General features: G+C 42.3%; 1 protein-coding gene across 8 annotated transcripts in view; it reads right to left on the bottom strand.

Moving 5' to 3' along the window:
- The window catches only part of BBX (BBX high mobility group box domain containing), a 317543-nt gene that overhangs the window by 12728 nt on the left and 288490 nt on the right, over window positions 1–16325 (bottom strand). For 6 of the 8 annotated variants that reach the window (XM_045286176.1, XM_045286175.1, XM_045286179.1 and 3 more), the window contains 2 exons: window positions 10865–10954; window positions 9446–9505 (listed from right to left, as the gene is read on the bottom strand). The exons of 1 other annotated variant lie outside the window; for it this stretch is intronic. In XM_045286176.1, coding sequence (XP_045142111.1) covers window positions 9446–9505; window positions 10865–10954 — 150 coding nt within the window. The remainder of the gene's footprint in view (window positions 1–9445; window positions 9506–10864; window positions 10955–16325) is intronic. One more of the 8 variants, XM_045286180.1, reaches the window with a different exon arrangement.

The following is a 16325-nucleotide window of genomic DNA, read 5'->3' as shown; positions in this document are numbered from 1 at the left end:
CGTGCAAGTCTTACGTGTGGTCTGGGGCCCCACCTGAGGGTTTTATGTCAGTTGGTCTACAAAGGGTGAACAAAGTTTATTTTCTTTCAAAGGTACTTAGATAGATATGTACTTTTAAAATTTATAGGCACAGTATTTTAACCTTCTAATCTGTACCGGGATTTAAAAAAAAAAAAAAGCTACAAAATCAGAGAAACCTTCTATGAAACGAAACGGTCAGAATGGCAAGCCTGACCTGCCGTCTCGTTCTATACGTGTTTTCAGGCCGTGCGTCCATCTCTCCACCCCCCCCCACCCGCAAGAATGCTGTGCTCTTCAATTGACATCATGCCAACATCTTGGCATCCTCCAGGAACCCAAATCATCTTCTTTTGAAACGCTCTTTGCATTTGAGGAACAAGAAGGATGGAGGGGCAAGATCGGGCTGGAGGTTGGATGAGGTAAAGTTTTCTAAGGAAATTTCCATAGGACAGCCCTTACTGCTGCTTGCCGAACGAGCAGGTGCACAGTCATGGCAGCACAAAGACATCCTTGGGGCAATAGTCCTGGCTTTGTTCCTCACCAATGTAGTTTCAATTTCCTTAACACTTAGACCTAATAAGTCCCCATGATCAGCTGTGTCCTTCATGGAAATCTATGACTATTACTCCTTTGGAATCCCCCAAACAGCTGCCATTAATCTGAGCTGAACTGACTTGAATTTACCCGACATAGCAGATGCCCCCTCAGAAGTGACATTTTTTTTACTGAACCCCTTTTTTTTTTTTGAAGGCACCTTAGTGATACTAAGAGAAATATTTCACCCAGAAAACTTCATGACCATAGACATATGTTAAATATGTGTTTTATTGGAAATAAATCCATGTACATATGAACTGGAATTACAGTATCAAGTTTAAAAATTTACTCTCCTACAACTCTAATGGGTTTAGGTATACTATATTAGCAAAATAGAAAGGCGATGATTTCCTGAGATCTTAGCCTAGAAGTCATATTCCTTTGTCTTGATCGATATCTAAAAAGAGGCCGATTATGGACTTCCCATTCCAAAATAAATGGGAAATAATTAGCGTTACAAAATAAGTTTCTACCATGTAGATTCGAGGCTTGGTGTTAGCTCAATATTGTGTAACATGACTATATAAAGACCAGCTTAAGATTACAGAGCTGTTTTTAACACACCCCAAAACAATTTGGCAGTGTTTCCCAATACCCTTTTAAGTAGCTAAGCACAAATTAAGAAAAAGGCTCCTTTCCATTATACATATATATTTCGGTCAAACCCATCTACCTCAATGGTGGATTATTTTCTTAAAGTTAGATACTCAGTTAAGAGTATTTTAACTTTGATTTTTAGCTTAATGCAAGTCAGCTGTGGTAATATAAGCTTTAACAATGTATTTTTAAAATAAAAAAAAGTCTACTAAAAAAAAGAACATAATTGGTTAGAAAAACTCAAGAAAAGTTTTATGGTTTCCCTTTAAATTCAAAGCTTTCTAACAGTATACGAAAACACCCCCCCAACCTATTGCCATCTAGTCAATTCCCACTCATAACTACCCTCTGGGGCAGAGTAGAAGTGGTTTGGGGGGAAATACCTGATCTCTACTGAGGCTCGGAGGTATGGAAGTAACACTCATAAAGGGATGGGGGCTCTACTCTTCACTTTCTTTTTACGAACTGTGGGACCATAGGTCTCAGTGTCCTCCTATGAAGACAGGGTTTGGGCTAGGTTAATGCCAAGTAGTCATCCAGCCGTAAAAGTCTGTTGCTTCGGGCAGAGAATCCACAACCAGTGACCTTGACCAAGGTAAAATGAGCTGCCAGCCAGCAGCAGAGTCACAGGCTGAGGTAGAGGGCTCCATTGACTGGCACTAGATTGGTGGCTTTGGGGCTCTATGTTTTTATGTGAGCCTTCAAATAATTTCATGTGTAATCAATGGTTGTTCTCCTGGATGTTCTGGATGAACTGGTATATGAAAACAAAAACGAAACACAGTAAGAGGCCAAGGGCTTAACTGCAAAGGGATTGAAAATGACAGGCATCCTCTAAAAGGAGGCTGCGACTAGGGAAAGCCCAGAAACCAGCAGACAGGGAGGTAGAGAGTTAAAACTGCTTGGTTCCATGCTAGTCAGTGGTAGTCAGACTCTACAGGTCAAAGTGTCAGGAGATGGAAAAGCAGTTGAATAATATTCCAGACCAAGCAGAGGAGGGAAAAAGGAGAGCGAGAAAGAGAAGGGAGAACAAAGGAAGGGGAAGGAGAGGCTGCATTGAAAGTTCTCAGAAAGTCCTGCACATGAGATGATGCCACCTCCAAGTCTCCCCTAGGCTGACTGTTTAATCAAGTCGTGATCACGGGCCTGCGGTCCTCCACTTTAGGACAATGTGTAATCTGAGCCTGTTAGTTTGGGATACTGTTGGGAAGATGGCGCAGGGCTGGGGCAGTGCTTCTTTCACCTGTACATAGGGTCACGATGAGGTGGCACCAACTTGACAACAGCGCTGTAACGCATCCCACACGATCAGGCAGACCTAGGGCACACTGTCCACAACAGCCTGAGAGATAGGCTTTAGGGAGATTCCTCTCCAAGTCAGAAGACCTGAGGAAGGTAAGTGGCCACTTCAACGACTAGTGCCTGGGACAAATGAGTACAATGAGGCTGTCAATGTTAGCAAAGCAAAAGAAAGCTCGATGGTAAGGGGCGTGAAACAGCACCCAAAAGGAACCAAGCCTGAACGCCGAGTTCAAAGACATCAAACCAACTGCTTTCTCTGCATCCCCCACCCCAACTCCAATCTGCCAAACTAAGGGAAATGTGGAAAAAGAAAGGCTTTTGTCTTCCAAAAGCCTGTGAGCTATTTCTCTTTCAGCTTTTAACTCAACACACAAGATTAACAGAGCATTGCAGAACAAGTCCACAGGGCTGTTTTTTACACTCCACCATAATCATAACACACAGAGAACATATCTTTGGAGAGTGATAACGTGAGCTCACTTTGGAGACACACTAGGACAGGAGCCATAAGAGACTATCTTTTGTTTTCCAAATTTCGCTACCAAAATGTGGAGTAAGTGTTTCAGGGGAAGCAGCGATACCCTAAGAGACCACTCTAGAGTGGTCTAGAGTCATGAATTTACTCCAACTAGGGGTTTCAGACTGCTGAAATTATTACAGCTGACATTTGAAACCTCATTGCCTCTGGTAGGTCTCCCATGAGCTGCAACAGCAGTCACATGCTGAATGGAACATTGGGGGGGAAAATCAGATGAACGAGCCTTATCTAACATCCCAGGAGACTTTGCAAAATTTATATAGTAACTATTTCAAAATGGAAGACGGCAAGTTGCCCTATTTGCTAAGGAATGCATAATCTTACGGAGAGTCCTTGTCGGGCTTTTGTTCTGTTCTTCTTGTAAGGCACCCGAGACCCACGTGAGCCAAATCAGCGTTAGAAATCTCCAGAGAGTGACCAATGAGGCAGCAGTCAAGACAACTAATTAAAAAAACTGTAATATCCCTCAGTCAACTACACTAACTATCATCATCACCAACATTACAACTGGTTACACTTTGGGCTGCTAACCACCAGGCCAGACGAAGTGAACTGCCAGGTGCTCCACAGCAGAAAGACAAGGCTTCTGCTTCGGTAAAGATCCACACCCTTGGACACTCTCAAGGGCAAGTGCCTTGACCTACAGGGTTGCTAGGAGTTGGAATCAACATGATGACACCGAATTTGGTTTTGGTGTGAGCTTATGCATGAGCGTGAGACCCAATAACTTGATGGATAAACACAGTAGTACCGGTAGATAGTCCTGGTTTATCGGAAAATTATATGAAACAATTTCAGGAAGTGGTTTATCCATTTTGAATCTTACAAATATGGGGGAAGGAGGCTTATGACAAATTAATTATAGGCGCAGCATCCAAACCTCTGATCTATTACTAAACATCCCCCAAATTTCTAATGTCTAAAAAAAATGAGTGAAAGCCAATTATACACAGGGCAGTGTAAAGAAAGTATGGTGAACTTTAAATTATCTACATTTGAAGGAGCCAGCAACACTTTTTTTCAAATCATTTTATTGGGGGCTCGTACAACTCTTATCACAATACGTCCATCTATCCATTGTGTCAAGCACATTTGCCATCATCATTCTCAAAGCATTTGCTTTCTACTTGAGCCTTGGTATCAGCTCATTTTCCCCCCTCCCTTGATAATTTATAAATTATTATTATCTTGTCATGTTGCACACTGTCTGACATCTCCCTTCACCTGCTATTCTGTTGTCTGTCCCCCAGGGAGGGGGTTATATGTAGATCATTGTGACCAGTTCTCCCTTTCTCCCCCACCTTCCACTTCCCCTCCAGTAGTATCGCTACTCTCATTACTGGTCTTGAGGGCTTTATCTGTCCTGGATCCCTGTGTTTCCAGTTCCTATCTGTACCAGTGTACATGCTCTGCTCTAGCCTGAATTGTAAGGTAGAATTGGGATCATGACAGTGGGGGGAAGAGCATTAAAGAACTAGAGGAAAGTTGTGTGTTTCATCGGTGCTATACTACACCCTCCCTGGCTCATTTCCTTCCCATGATCCTTCTATAAGGGGATGTCCAATTGCCTATAGATGGGCTTTGGGTCTCCACTCCACACTCCCTCTCATTCTCAATGATATGATTTTTTTTTACTTTTATGCCCGATACCTGATCCTATCGATACCTTGTGATCACACAGGCTAGTGTGCTTCTTCCATGGGGGTTTTGCTGCTTCTCAGCTAGATGGCCCCTTGTTTATATTCAAGTCTTTAAGACCCCAGATGCTATATCTTTTGATAGTCGGGCACCATCAACTTTCTTCACCACATTTGTTTATGCATCTGCTTTGTCTTCTGCGATCGCTTATGGATGGTGAGCATCATGGAATGCCAGGTTAATAGAACAAAGTGTTCTTGCATTGAGGGAATTCTTGAGTGGAGACCTAGTGTCATCTACTATCTTAATACTAAACCTATAAATATATGCACATAGATATATTTCCCCATCATCATATATAAATATATTTACATATGTACGTGCCTGTATTTAGACCTCTTTAAATGCCCTTTGCCTCCTAGTTCTTTCCTCTATTTCCTTTTACTTTCCTCTTGTCCCACTATCATGCTCAGCCTTCATTTGGGTTTCAGTAATTCCTCTCAGTTACACTGCCTTTGATCAAGCCCTACCAGCCCCTCTACACCCTCCTCGCCATTGAGTTTGGATTACTTGTCTTTCTCTTATCTCTGGGGTTGTTAACAACCACTTCCTTTTTTCTGCCTCCCCCTCTCCCATAGCCGCATCCCCTCCCCCAAACTGTGGGTCCCGGTTGTTGTTTTCTCCCCGATTGTTTATCCCACCCATCTTATCTAGATAGACCTGCAGAGATATTATGCACAAAAAATAAGACAGAGCGAAACAGAGCAAAAACAAAAAAGGAAAACAGTAACAACAACAGAAAACCAATGAAAAAACAAATAAAAGAAAGCCTGTAAATAGTTCAAGGTCTGTTTGTTGACCTTTAGGAGTGTTTTCTGGTAGTCTTATGGGGTGTCACGCCCTGGCCCCACTGTCTAGTTTTGGTATTCCTTGGGGATTTTGTTGCAATAATTTTATAACAGTTGCATCAACATATCTATTGTAGGCATCAGCTTCAAACCAGGGCTTCAAACTGGTTCATACTAGTCTGCCTGCCAGCTGAGAATTGGCATTTTCACCCAGATATACTTAATCAGAACCTACATTTTAACAAGATCCCTGAAGCTCTGTTTTAAGCAATTCTAACCTTTTCCTAGGATAACTTACAAATGTAAAATTATCCTAATTCTGATTTTGTTTTCTGTCTCTTTACAAGTGTATACTCTAAGCCTTAGAGGGAAAGTTTTAATAAACAGTGTGATATGGCTGTATGTGAGAGAGATGACCAGGCTTAGGGCCCAATGATTCAGTTGACAGCTACCATCTAACAAGTAAATGATGAAAACAATGGCAACAAAAAGGCCCCTTTAAAAGCAGGTTCAAACTAAGCCGAGCTGGTTCAGTCATGGCCCATGCTATACAATTAAAATACACTGAAATTTATAAAATGCAGTTGCCTGGTACAATAATGGGAATTAGGAAGACCACAGATTGATAACCTGATAGAAACTGAATTTGCCACTTGGAAAACAAGGGCAGAATGTGTGTTGATAGCAACCACGTCTCGTGCCTGGCAGCGTTAGAAACAATGGTGGCCGATGCAGCTACTCTGAATGTGTGCTACTCTCCACAGCCCTGGCAATAATCCAATTTCCCCAATTATCCCCAAATATCCAATTATCCTCCTGAAAGGGCTTACGATGCCTCTTCTGAATCTCTCATTCCAAGGTGAAAACCCACAGTTCTTTCTGTTTCAGTTATTTTGAGGGCGTCCACACTTTACAAGCTCCAGGCTATCCCAGATTCCCTTTGCTGGCCATGACTAAAGCAGCTCAAACCGGTTCAAAGCCTTCCTTTTAATTACTGGCAATTTCTGATATTCAGACTACCTTGATTTCTTTTTTCGATCCTGTATAATGAGTTTGAACTGCATACTAAAGTCCATGCATTTTTCAGTGTACATTATCCAAAATTATGTTCAATATTCATTAATAGTTCATGTAATTAAATATCTCCAATAATAAATCGACTTTCATCAAACCCTTGGGGCTGCCTGTAACACTCAAAATTGATTTACTTCGAACCAAAAAGAGCAGAAAATTAGGGCTGTGAAAACAGTGCTCCCAGATCACACCAAGCACTCAGACATCCTAGTAATAAAATCATCAGCTGTTGGAGGGGCGATGGAGTTTAAAGTTCATGGAGTACTACATGACACCATCCACCCCATCCCTAATGGCATGTATTATACACATCCTTAGCATGGATGTAGGGGAGAGACGCTCAGTCATATTTCCAATCGCCTACTAAAAATTTCTAATTAGTGGCCTAGCTGAGAGTGAAAAGTAGGTTTCTAATTTCCTAGGGAATTGCTCTCTCTACCACACTGCACATGCTGCCAACTCCTTTTACGTGACGTGCGCACTTTCTGGGTTTAAAAAATAAAACATTAAGACCAGAGAGGAACCCTGAAAACTATTGCCCTAAGAAAATATCTTTAACTTGGAACTGAAACTATTTCTAAAGCTCACCTTTCAGCCAAATAACAGATTCACTTATAAAATAAAGAGTTATCATTTGTGAGGAATATGCTCCTTACACAAGCAACTACATGAGATCAGTCAGCATTTCCCCAAGAGCAAAGATGGGAAAGTTATAAGGAGGTAGGAAGACAGAGCAATGGAAACAGAGCTACCAGTAGGGAAATAATAAGAAAGCCAACACATCGTGAACATTGTCACCATTGTGATGAACTAGTTTGTGTAAAATTTTTACACGGAAACCTAATTGTGTAGAATTACACTTAAAATATAACAAACTATTACATTTTAAAAACCAACCCAAAACCAAACGTTTAGTACAAACAGTGTCATTTCTGGCAAAGAACAACGTGGTCTAAAATGACTATTTTAGGTTCCTATGATAGTTCGTCAGTGCCTTATGCTTATCAAATCTGTGCAGAATATATTTTTTAAATGCATCAAAGCTACTGTATCAATTTTGAAACGTGCATTTAACCCTGAAGACAGCACAGCAAGTCACATTTTGTTTTGCCAGTGTTTAAGCAGAAATCATGTTCGAGAGGAGCATTATTGTGAACGTGAAATAACAGGTCAGAAAAGAGACACACTGCCAGAATTTCATGAAAAATTACAGAAACACAGATATGTGGCGCATATGAACCATGCCTTCCAAACACGAAGATGCTGCGCTACCAAAAACTCCAACAGCAGACTTGAATATTTTGGACTAAGATCTTTAAAAGTGGGTCTGTTTGATAAATGACTTAGGTCAAAAGTGCATCTTACTTTAACTTTCCTTTTTTCAGTAAAGGAATGGTAACATATAATCCCAGAGCTAGGAAACAGACTTGCTCATTAAATCCCCCTCCCGATATAAACCAACGGAGCCGGGCTGGATGAGCTCTAAGATTTCCAAGCTATCTGTTAGTTCTCAAATGCCGTGACTTCTAATGAAGGGCTACAGAAAACCATGAGCCCTTTTTAATATCTATAATGCTGGAGAACCAGAGAATGGATGTGAAAAAGGCAGGGGTAGCCCATTAGCCATCGCAGAAATTAGAGTTTATCTACAAGGTTCAATACTGAAGAGGAATTAGATGAAGTCACACATATTGTTGCCTGAAATGAAATGAAATCTGCACTTAGGACCTGCAACATAGTTCATTAATACTGAACTGTGCTTTGGCTCTGTACAAGCCTCTGACACTCATTGTAACAAATACAGAAGTAGGAGGAAGACGGCCCTAGGAGGTGTACATAGCCTGCTCCGGGGTACAAACGGAAACACTGGGTGTTCCAAACCACAGATTCCCAAAGTTACTTGGCCTACAGTCCTCTTTTCAGGAAAAAACACAACAAAACAAAAACTCGGCACCCCCCCCTCCAATTACAAATGTTTTTGCCCTTTTGCCCATAATCCAGGATAAAATACAGGGACCTGCTTTTGTAGTTCACCTGGAGCCCAGGTGGCACGGTGCGAGGCACTGCCTGCTAACCAGCCGCTCGGAGGGAGACAGACAGGGCTTCCTCCTCCTGTGAGAGTCGCAGTCCTGGAAAAGCACAGGAGCAGTTCTACCCTGTCCTTCAGGGCAGCTATGAGTCAGCATTCACGCAAAGGTCGTGGGTCTGTATTGTGTTTTGTTTGGATCTAGCCAGTGCCCCCCAGGGGGCAGTATTCCCCACCTAGAGAAACACTGACCTAAACCAGGAGCAAATTTTGGTGAAAGGTGAGCTTCCTGATCTACTTCCATAAAAAGGAAGGCCAAGAAAACACCAGGAAATACTTCTCTGTAACACATGGGGGTCACTACAAATTGTACCTGACCCCACCGTAATTTTATTTGTTTGTTTGAGAGATATGTGAAGCCATGCCAGGGGGAAAGTTCAGTCCAGGAATCATTTCTGCAGGCTTGCTAATGCCCAGCCGACCAAGAGAGTCCCACAGTGCCCAATTCTGACTTTCTAAGGCATCTGTCTGCAACACAAACTGTGGTGCTGTATATTTTTAGCTACAAATGACTCTAATTTCTGTTAATCTGGCTCATAGGTTATAAAGTTCCCTTAAAAAAATTAAACCCCACGTGACATGTGGCCTGAATCTTAGCAGGAGTCCAATAAATAATAGTTTTGTTTTGAACATGAAAAATAGCCTAATTATGGACAAGCAGGTCTAATATTGTTAGTAAGGGCTCTAAAAAGTATGCCTCTTTCAGTACAGTGAAGACTACTCAATGCAATGCAATGGAGTTACCTTCTGTAGGGTGAATGGCATCCAAGAAGAGTTGCCTGTTGGACCATTTATCCCCACTTCCTATAAACAAGGAAAAGGAGAAGGAATGTGAAACTGTACTCCCATTACAGACACTTAAAAAAAAAGATAAAATACAAAACACTTTAAACAAAAATGTACAAAACACGAAACGTTATCACACAAATGAAGTCCAACATCACTTTAGCTATTTTATTCTCAAAACTGTATTTGTCACCCAACGAGACTATCCAGAAAACAGATTAAAAATGAATCTTTTATAAAATAAATTCTTAGGTAATATCTACAACTTTAATCATAGTCATTTGAAGGTCAGTTAAAAGGCAATGGAAAGGTGCCATTTTACCTAAAGAGTGAAGTTTTTCCACTGGAACCAGAGAAAGAGTAATATCAATACACAAACAAGAGATGCAGAAGTAGAGGTGAAAATAAAAATTAAGTCAAAGGTCAAACACAGGAACACATAAGCACATATGTCTGCACATGGACGACAGCTGCATTAAAAGCTTCACTCAAGAATCATGAAATGCTTCACATATGGCCATGCAAGTAGGATGCAAATGGGCACTGGGTGAGTAGGTGGATGGCAGTCACTGTCGACACATGCAGGGAGATGCTAAAGAAAGCCTGACTCCTAGGACAGGTGGCTGCACTGAGCCAGATGGGAAGATTTCTCTTTCATGTGAAAGGAAAGGGGTCCTGAATTTGAAAAGAAGGGGGTTTTAAGACGGGCCCTGAGATTTTCAGGGCGCATCCTGGTGCCAGCAAGGAGGTAGATGTTCAGAGTAAAGGGGGTGGCAGGGTGCCCTCTGGAATCACAGCTGTGTAACTGAAGGAGGCCAGGCAGAGTCTGGCAAACGATGAAGCATTTAGAGGGAGGGGGAAAAAAGAAGCAAGTAATGGTTCAGAAGTGGAGAAAAAGGTCCACAAGAACCCTCAAGTGTCAGACAAGGCCTGGGCATTGTGAGATTTTCGGAGGGTATGAATCTGGCGCGGCCTCGGGAGGTGGGGAAATGTGGCCCTGGTCTGAAGGCTGTCAAACATGAGGAAAACAAGAATGAAAACGCCAACAGAAATAGGTGAATAGGAGCTCAAGAAGACTAAATTTTAAAAACGCATCAAATATAGATGAGCAGAAGCAATTTTGGGATTCACATGGAACTCTAAAAATAGAGACAAATCCGGGTTTTGCCTACAGAGTTCCCAGTGAAGGCAATCTCCCTCTGCAGTTAGCGGTGCGGTCCCGGGATACTGAAAAGGAAGCCCGTGTCAGGAGCTGATGGCGTTGAAGCAAGCAGAGGAGAGGGAAGGGCACAGGCGGCACAGGGAAGCATTGCTCAAGGATGCAGTCACAATGGAGGTGGCCAAGAAATCTTAATGGAGGATGGAAGGCTCCGATACCTTTTTCTGGATCATTAGGTTTCTCCTTTTTGTGCTTATATTTGCTGACAATTTTGTGGAATAAGTTCTTTTTCTGAGACTGGAATGGACCTACAGACAATATTAATATAAATATGTCTTATTTCACAATGCCTTAGAAAACAATACTGTGTGTTTCTAAACAATCAAACCTCCTCCCACCGGTAGAATTAGCAGGCTGATTTGCAAGGAACATCATCTCACATCTTCCCCTGTCTAACTTAACAGTGCTCTTCATGCCCCTTTTTGGGCTTATTTGAAACCCAGGGAGATTTGTCTTAGTTACAAGTGTTGGGCGGGAGCCTCCATTAGGGTGGGACGTAGATTTACTTGAGTGCTGCAATGATAGCTAATGGCTTTTAAGACAGACAATGGCCAGTAACATCAGAGCAGCTGTAGTCTGGAGCTGAGCAAAGATTTTACTTCAAAGATTCCTAAATATCACCATGGAAAGAATGATATGTAGTTCATTGCTCTCAAGAAAATGATTTTCACACGAAAGACTGCTTTCAGGACAAAGTTTGGCCTAACATCTTATTAGGTAGTTTTCTAACCTTTTCAGAGCATATTCTAGGAAGAAAAAAAGATTATTTAAAATCGAAAGATATGAGGGTAAGTTCAAATGTATTGATATGAAGGTTCCTACATGCAAGGGTTTATTCCAAACAAAGTGTATTTAAGTGTCTCTGCGATCAACGGATGGCTGCACAGTAGCTTGCTCAGTGATGGGCTTGCCTCCATTCTCCTTTCAGTACCTTCAAGATAAAAGGTCCAATCAAAAGAGTGGCTTCCAAAGGGATCTGCTGGCCCAATTCAAGGCAGAGCGTTCAGCTCAGAAGGTTGTAGGGACTATTGTTAGGGAATCCCAAAGGTAATCGTGACACATCTTTTCAAAGGACATAGAACAACCATGGGTTTATTACAAAGTTTTCATAAAACTGGAAACTGCATTGGTGAGAAAAAGGCCAGGGAACTTGTGTCGAGGAATTTTCTTTTTTAATCACAACAATGATCTTGCTCCTTCTTCAAAGGTAGCAAGGGGTGTCATACAAGAATTTTGTTGGGAAATATTACTCTAGCTAACCTACAGCCAGGAATCCTGGTCGCATAATGGGCTAGGCGCTGCCCTGCTGCCCAGAAAGGCTCTGGTTTAAATCTATCAGCTGCTCTGCAGGAGAAAGATGAGGCTGCCCGCTCCCTTACATATTTAGGCTGCTGTGAGTTGAAATCAGCTCAATGGCAGTGGATTAGGTGGGTTTTATCCTAAAACCCCGATCGTGACCCTTCAGATTTGTATTCCTGGTCGACGCCCAAACTGCTATTTTAGCATGTTGTAAATAGAAGACTGTAGAATTCTTTCTGGAGAGGTTCAAGAGATAGGAACACCATCTTTAAAGGTGTATGCGCCTAGATGGGGGGTAGGTGGTGAAACAACAGTTGGCTTGTAGGACACCACTCCCCCTGGTTTTCTCTCCCCCCTCACTGACCCCTGTGCTCCGTTTCCTCATCTTCTCCCTGATCTCTTAATTTTGGAATGTTCTCAGCTTGGATGCTGTCCTCCTCTCTATTCTGTTCTGTCACCTGATGATTGCTCCAGTCACAAGTTACACACTGATGACTCAGTCTAATCAGACCCCCTTCTGTGCCACACAGATTCTGGAAGCCTGTGTTCTTATGAATGAAAAAAGATTTGATTCAGAGCTTCATTACCTTTATGACTTCATCCCCTACTATTTCCAACCCGTTCTTCTCCTCCAGCCTCTCCAGCTGCACTGGCGTCCTGACTGTCCTGAGCCCATGCAGTCTCACTCCTGCTTTAAGCCTATGCACAACTGTAACCGCTGCTAGAAAATTCTCTTCCTAACACACCTGTAACCGTTGCTAGAATGTTTTCTTACACACACACACACACACACACATCCCTACCTTCACACACACACACACACACACACACACACACACACACACACACACACACTTTCTGCACACCCTTCGAGGCTCTGTGGAGCCATCTCCTGACCACCCTTTGCAAAAACTGCAAGCTACCACTTAGATGGGAAGTAAATGAGTTGACCAGTGGAAAGAACAAGCTGTTTGAAAATTTTGATAGTCCCAGTGGTCAAGCTGATTTGCATATAAAAGACCCCTACTCTGCTGAGACTGCACAGCCGATGGCACTGCCACTACACTAGGGCAAGTGAAAAAAGGCGTTGCTTCAAAATCATAGAAACCTTTATTAAACAACAGCAGCAAAATGTGAAGTAATTCTCTTTCAGCCTACCCTCCCCATCTCGGTCTACATTTTCTAAAGGCGGTGCTTGCTTCTAGCTCTTTCCTCAAGATTTTTGCACTCTCTGCTTTACACTGTCTCAAAACGGCAGTGTTGGCAGCCTCCAAGGACTCAAATCACATCCCTTTTAAACGCTCATTGAGATGGCAGCACATAAAGAAATCTGATGGGCCCAGATCAGGGCTGGAGGGTGGATAGGGAAAGGATTCCCAGCAAAATTACCAGTGAGCAGCCTTTGCTACCCTCCAGGCAGGAGCAGGTGCGCTGCTGAGCTGGAACAGCGTTTCCCTGGAACAGCTCTCCGGGTCCTTTTCTCAGCAGTGCCGTCCTCAGCAGCAAAGACCGAGTCTGGTTCCTCTCAGTTACTTAGGAGTGTGTTGTTCTAATTTTTACACGTGTCTGAGTTTCCCATATTTCTTTTTCACTGACTACTAGTTTCATTCCATTGTAGTTAGGCACTATACAAAAAAGGATTATTTTAACCCTTTTATATATACTGAAAAGAGTTCTGGTAGTGTAGTGAGTTACAAGTGGGGCTGATAACTACGAGGTAAGCAGTTTGAAACCACCAGCTTCTCCTCAGGAGGAAGATGAGGCTCCCTACTCCAACAGAGAGTCAGTTTCTTGAAAACCCCACAGGGGCAGCTCAACTCTGGCCCTGTGGTCACTAGAGTTGGAATGGACTCGACTCGAGGGAAGTGGAATAAAACCATGTATCTATTGAGACATTCTGTTTGTTTTAAGACTGTCCCGTGTGCATTTGAGAAAAGTGTACGTCATAGTTTCCCAAACTTACCTGGCCTACTGCTCCTTTCAGAGAAAAACATTACTCAGTGCCCCCTGGCAATGAAAGACGTTTATACTATCGCTATAATCCAGGCTAAAGTATAAAGATATTTGCTTGCTTTTGCAGTCCCTGCCCCCCAACCTCTCACAATTGTTCCAGAGCCCCTAAGGGGCAGTATTTTATGGGGGCAAACTGCTGTATATCTTGATGTTGTTAGGCAGTGTTTTACAGATGCATTAGGGTGAGTGGGTTTGCAGCATGGCTCAAGTCTCCTACTTCCTTGCTGATCTCCTGCCTGGCTGCTCTCGCAAACCGTATTTCCCCATAGTACTTCCCACTGTCTAACGTCCCATACACACTTTACTTGTTGTTTAGTTTTACTTATTACCTGGTCCCCATGTCATGAAATAACCACCGGGGTGGCAGGAGGTTGCTCTCCATATGTAATTTTTGCTTGAATAAATAAATGCTCTTAGAGCAGTGAGGGAATAAAGTTTGAACTCAAGAAGTCAAGTCGCTGCTGTTATTACTGATCCTATACGACCGTGCATGTGTGTTCCATGCCTACACCAGGACATCACACCAAACAGCCAATAGCAAACTTATCTGAATCGATTGCTGGTGGTTTGCAATGGAATTAGAAAACGTTTCCTTGTTTGTTTCTTTGGGGAAAAGATGAGTAATAAGAGAAACCACTGAACAAATGCAAAGGAAGTATAGCATATGTATAGCTTCCAGGTAGTCTCTCTAATCCATTTACCATCACGACCTTATGCACATTTTCTACAACTCAGGGAACTGCAAGCTGGCACACCTGGAACATACATGGGCCATCGTGGAAAATGGATATAGAAGACAACAAAAGCAATCTTGAGGCTTTTTAGGATCTAAGGATCCTAGAGATTAAACTGTAGACAAATAATGTAATAAGGCATTGGATCATAGAAAGAGTGATTTCTGCATAAAGAAGTGGTTCCGAAAAGGAAAGTTTTGGAGCATAGAGAAGTGTCAAGAAAGAAGAAAATGGTTCACCTTTTCTTACCCAATCACACTCAGAAATGGAGCAAATACAATTTAACTATGGTCACAGCTAAAGGTAGAACCCACTGCCTTTAGCATTAAAAAAAGGAAAAAGAAAAAACGAGTGATTTTTTAGACAGAAGAGCTTTTGTAAATTTACTCTCCACTAATAGACATTTTAAAACTTCCTTCTATCCCACCAAACTGTAGATATAAAGCAAACCTATGTTAATGACAATTTCAGATAAGACGGTGACACACTTAAAGAGAATGAGTAATGGATTAGATATAAATGTAGTCACTGAAAAGCAGCAATTTTAGAATTAAGAATGGAATAATTATTTTTGCTTGCCAGTATAGTATGCACACCTGCCTTTTGCCTTAATTATTACATAACATAGACGAGCTCATGAAGGAAAAGATGAGAGAATGTGGCAAGCAGAGAAAATCAGGTGAGATTGAATCACTGAGAAAACAAACGTTCACCAATCGTCCTTTATTTTACGTCTCATGCTTTCTTTTTTCACCTCCTTTACTACCAAGCAGCCTCAGTTTTCTACCAACATCTGTCTCCCTGAGACAAAAATCACAAAATGTGGGCATACAGACTCTTACTAGGTCCCTGTGGGACAAAGAACTAGACTTGGCATTTTGTCTCTGGTTTCTACAAACAGAACATAGAATTCCTCAGCAGTCAAGATACCCAGTTTTCCAAAACCTTCAGGCAACACTTTAACATGTGTACATGAATTGGGACCTGGTGGCCCAACCTTCTCAACAAATCTAAGAAAGGGGGGGGTGGGGCTTGATAGTTACATTCAATCTTAGCTATGCATCAAAGGCTCACGTATATGCAAAGATTTAGAGATACTGGACCTTTCTTTTTTCGAGGCAAGAGCATGTACTGAAGAGCGTGGCACATGCCCGGGGACAGTGACAACTGGTTGCCATAATCTCTTCCACACCTTGCCCAGAGCAGAGCGGTTTCTGTGCTTGCGTGCTTTCTGAAACGTGGCTGGTGGCCAGCATATGTGGTCTCAGTGAGTTCTGTGTCATTCTGGTGAATCACTGAACCCACAGGGCGCAGGCAGAGCCAGCAGTGAGGCTGGAGACTGCCTGTTTGAAAGGGGCTGGAAGAACACAGTCCTAACTTGTGTAGACCCAACTCCGGAGTGCTGAGTATCAAAAAAGAGAAAGTGTCATTTGGATGGATGGTATTAAAAGGTAGAAAGATCAGGGATAAAGGGGTTGTCCCCACCAAATGCCTATGCTAAACAAAGATTAGCTGGCCATGCCTCAATAAAGGGGTTGCAAAGAAATCAGGCCCGCATTAGACACCCATGGGG

This window comes from Echinops telfairi, unplaced genomic scaffold (genome assembly GCF_000313985.2).
Source record: "Echinops telfairi isolate 266 unplaced genomic scaffold, ASM31398v2 ScPeMD7_6;HRSCAF=24_0, whole genome shotgun sequence".
NCBI lineage: Eukaryota > Metazoa > Chordata > Mammalia > Afrosoricida > Tenrecidae > Echinops > Echinops telfairi.
Note: the sequence above shows the minus strand (reverse complement) of the source record. Positions and strands in the feature narration are given on the sequence as shown.